Source organism: Eimeria mitis, genomic scaffold (genome assembly GCF_000499745.2).
Source record: "Eimeria mitis Houghton genomic scaffold, Emh_scaff1518, whole genome shotgun sequence".
Lineage (NCBI taxonomy): Eukaryota > Apicomplexa > Conoidasida > Eucoccidiorida > Eimeriidae > Eimeria > Eimeria mitis.
The window spans coordinates 1,083-1,292 of record NW_013569606.1 but is presented as its reverse complement, the minus strand read 5'-3'; the positions used below and the strand labels follow the sequence as shown (position 1 = coordinate 1,292).

Here is a 210-nt window from a genome sequence, read left to right as displayed (position 1 = left end):
CTGCTGCTGCTGGAGTTGCTGCTTGTGCTGCCACTGCTGCTGCTGCTGGTGTTGCTGCTGCTGCTGCTGCAAGCTGCTGTGCTTTTGCTGCTTCTGCTGCTTCTCAGGTTTCCTAAGTTGAGGGTGATAGCAGCAGAGCAGCTGTATTCTTTTCTGCTGCTGCTGCCTGCAGCAGATGACGCCTCCCTGCAGCAGCAGCAGCAGCAAGAA

At 56.7% G+C, this 210-nt stretch overlaps 1 protein-coding gene across 1 annotated transcript in view; it reads left to right on the top strand.

The window, feature by feature from the left end:
* EMH_0038670 (beta-tubulin cofactor d, putative) overlaps positions 1 to 116 on the top strand; it is a gene marked incomplete at both ends in the record, with an annotated part of 9,722 nt that extends 9,606 nt beyond the window's left edge. The window contains one exon of the mRNA XM_013495319.1: positions 3 to 116. Within this exon, the coding sequence (XP_013350773.1) occupies positions 3 to 116 (114 nt within the window). The remainder of the gene's footprint in view (positions 1 to 2) is intronic.
* Between the last annotated feature and the right edge of the window lie 94 nt (positions 117 to 210).